This window comes from Arachis ipaensis, chromosome B03 (genome assembly GCF_000816755.2).
Source record: "Arachis ipaensis cultivar K30076 chromosome B03, Araip1.1, whole genome shotgun sequence".
In the NCBI taxonomy this organism is placed as follows: Eukaryota; Viridiplantae; Streptophyta; class Magnoliopsida; order Fabales; family Fabaceae; genus Arachis; species Arachis ipaensis.
In genome coordinates, this window is record NC_029787.2 from 44,486,813 (window position 1) to 44,490,339 (window position 3,527).

The 3,527-nt window shown below is 32.7% G+C and overlaps 1 protein-coding gene across 1 annotated transcript; it reads left to right on the plus strand.

The window, feature by feature from the left end:
* On the plus strand, window positions 1,064-3,120 carry LOC107634413 (piriformospora indica-insensitive protein 2-like). The gene is made up of 2 exons (XM_016337923.2): window positions 1,064-1,617; window positions 1,803-3,120. The coding sequence occupies exons 1-2, from the start codon at window positions 1,396-1,398 to the stop codon at window positions 3,033-3,035; spliced, it is 1,455 nt and encodes a 484-aa protein (XP_016193409.1). The 5' UTR covers window positions 1,064-1,395; the 3' UTR covers window positions 3,036-3,120.

Sequence of the window (3,527 nt, forward strand, 5' to 3'; positions counted from 1 at the left end):
CAATTAACTATTAAATTAAAGAACTTACTAACTATCTTAATGACTAAATTACTATTTTACACTTTTTCAATAACATATATAAAAATAAGGATTGACACATTAGTAATAATAATGATAACATCTTTTTACCAAAAAAAATTTATTGTCTTCCTGACTTTTTTTTAATGCAGAATAAATATACATGCGTAACTACTGAATGTGACCACCAACTTTCAACAAAGAACATTTTAAAGAACTGATATTGAAGTTGAAAAATGAGGTGTTGGATCTAGAATAATGTCTAGATTTTATATATATTTTGATTAAGTGTTTTTTCTTAAACTAACTTGGGTTAGTCGAGAATGGGCAGTTTATTTATTAAGGAGTGAACGAATCAGATTAGATTTGATATGATTAAAATATCGATTCGATCTGCATTAAAATCATCAAATAAGATTCGATATTCGCGATTTTTAAGTTTGGATCCGATCGGTGTGTGAATCGGATTTCGGATATATTCGCAAAACATAAAAATATTTTTAAAAACTTATTTTTATTAAAAAATATCAATAAAATTGTTTTTTTTCACTCTTTTAAACATGTTTAGTTGTTTACTTTTAAAATAATATTAATGATAATTATTAGTTAAAATCAAATATAAAAAAATATTTACTTATTTATTTATTTATTTTTGTGAATCCGCGAATATCTACATAAAATCCGGAATCCGATCTTATTAGTATGCGGATCGGATCCGATCTGATAGTCTTACGGATGGGATCGATATTCATAATTTTCGAATAAACGTAGCAGATATGTGAATTGGATCCGGTCTATGAACACCCTACATTTATCCCTTCAAACAAGTATTGAAAATTTGAATGCTCTACTACTGCAAGTTATATTCTTTCTAAATTAAATACTATATTTGTTTTTTAAATTAAAAATCTTTAGATTATCCGGTTTATTCTCAAAAGTTTTTGAAGCTTTGCTTTAATAATTGGATCAATCTTCCTCTGCTTCTCCCTCATTCATTTAAGGCCCTTCCCCCATTCAAACTATAACCATGTGGGAATTAAATATTAGAGAAATTATTATGGTCAATAACAAGTTGAACAATAATAACTAAAGAAAAGAAAAGGCACATGAAAATGCGCATGCACATGCATTAGCCTGAACTGTTGAACTTCTTCGCCACAACCCTATTGGTCAATTTACCTCTCTACCCCATGAATGTTTTTTAACCATTTTATACTCAAATTTTCAGAACCACTCTTGTTATTACCTTTGCCTCCATTTCCGTCCTTTTGAGTACAAGTGTTACTATTAACACATAGTTGCTATACTTATTCTGATAAAATTCACAATTTCCTGAGCTAAATTTTTCTGACTTGATTGTTTGATTGGGTGATATTTATGGCTATTAGGATTATATCAAGGAAGTGCACACAAGCTGTTTGTTTTATGTTCCTCATGGTTTTGCTTTTTTGTGTTTGTGAGGGGCAAGACTCTTCTTCATTGTCACCAATGGATGAGAAAGAGAAGCAAGTCATCTACAATGTGATTCAGGGTTTTGTAGGAAAATGGTGGAATGGTTCAGACCTTTATCCAGATCCTTGTGGCTGGACTCCAATACAGGTTTGAAATTCTGAACACAACAATGTTTCTACTGTTTCTTCTTTTTGTTTTTCAGAAGTCAAAACTTTAATGGAACAGTAATAACAGTGTTTAGTAAACTGTGTTGAATGTCAAAATGTTACTTTTACCTGCTATCATTGCATTCTTTATAGTTTCTTTTTTTGATTTCATGAATAAATTTGCAGGGAGTTTCATGTGAACTATATGATGATGGATTCTGGTATGTAACTGTTGTGAACCTTGGACAAGTTTTTGACAACTCTCTCATATGCAGCAATGATGCTAAATTCCCAGAACAACTATTCAAGCTCAAGCACCTCAAAGTTCTCTCATTAACCAGTTGCTTTCTTTCACCTAACAAAAATCCAGTTACACTCCCAATTTCAGGTTGGGAGAAGTTCTCAGAAAGTTTGGAATCTTTGATACTCAGATCAAACCCTGGTCTTGTTGGCACCATTCCATCCACAATTGGAAGCCTTAGAAGCCTTCAATCTCTTGTTTTGCTGGAAAATAGTCTCACAGGTGAATTGCCACGAAGTATCGGCAATTTGGTTAAGTTGAGACAACTAGTCCTTGCTGGAAACAACTTGGTTGGTGAGGTTCCAATCACTTATGGACGCTTTTCTGAGCTTTTGATATTTGATGCAAGCAGGAACAATCTTTCAGGTTCACTACCACCAATAGTTGGATCTTGGAGTTCACTTCTAAAGCTTGATTTGAGCAACAATGTGCTTGAAGGGTTGTTGCCAATGGAGCTTGGAAGGCTAAAGCATCTCACATTACTTGATGTGAGTCATAACAAACTTATTGGTGGTTTGGCTGAGACAATCAAAGAACTTGTTTCCTTAAAAGATATGGTCTTGTCTAACAATCCAATAGGGGGTGATCTCTTGGGAACAAAGTGGAGAAGTTTCACAAAAGTTGAGACTTTGGACCTTTCCAACATGGGTTTGGAAGGTAGTGTGCCAGAGTCCATAACAGAAATGAAAAGGCTAAGGTTTCTTGACCTTAGCAACAACAACCTTAATGGAAGTCTCTCTAGGAATCTTGAGAACCTGCCATGTCTTAAAGCTCTTCATGTCAATGGAAACAACTTGACAGGGAGACTTGAATTCTCACAAGAGTTTTATGGGAAATTGGGAAGGCGGTTTGCTGCTTGGAACAATAATGAAAACTTGTGCTACGTTGCCAAACAAGTGACACCAGTGCCTTATAGTGTGAAACCTTGTTTACAGGAAATAACTAATTCTGAGGGAGTTTCAACAGTTGAGAATTTTGAGATGAGTGAAGGGAGTTACGATGAGGATTCCTTTGTAGAAACCTCTTTTGGAATTTCAAGTTTTGTATTCAATGATGTATGGTTGATTCTTAGTGTAAATGTAGTTCTTACTGTGCTGCTGTGGAATTTGTCATTTTAGGCTAATTTCAGAGAAAACTGATACCACCACATGTGTTACTATTACTCTAGAGAAGTAAACAATATTAACTATTCATTCTGACCAATGTCATTCATGCCTAGACTAGTAACTTATGATTTTCGGATTTATGTACATACATTATTTATTATCTCTAATTTAGCATATGTGTATAATTATTATTATTTTTTATTTGACTTCCCTGCTCAATTGGAGTTTTAAGCATACAGAATTTGGATTTTTCACTTTCATAAAATGTATAATAAAAAAGACTTTAATTTTCAAAACAACTTAAAAGGACATTATTTTCCAGAATCTACTTTTTTTTTTTATTTTGTCTTTTCATAAGCTTTGTTTAATAGAGAGAGAACTTCTGCAATGCACACAAAATTCGTCTATTAAAATAGCGGACTTGCCTATTTACATAAAGTTGGTCTATGAGTTCAACGAACTTGCTTACGATTTGGATGGTATTAGTATATTTTTATTTTTTTA

Excerpts from the sequence above, each read along its gene's own strand:
- LOC107634413 (XM_016337923.2), top strand. The coding sequence starts at position 1,396 with ATGGCTATTAGGATTATATCAAGGAAGTGCACACAAGCTGTTTGTTTT. Across the intron at positions 1,618-1,802 it reads GTGGCTGGACTCCAATACAG|GGAGTTTCATGTGAACTATA; the intron begins GTTTGAAATTCT and ends ATAAATTTGCAG.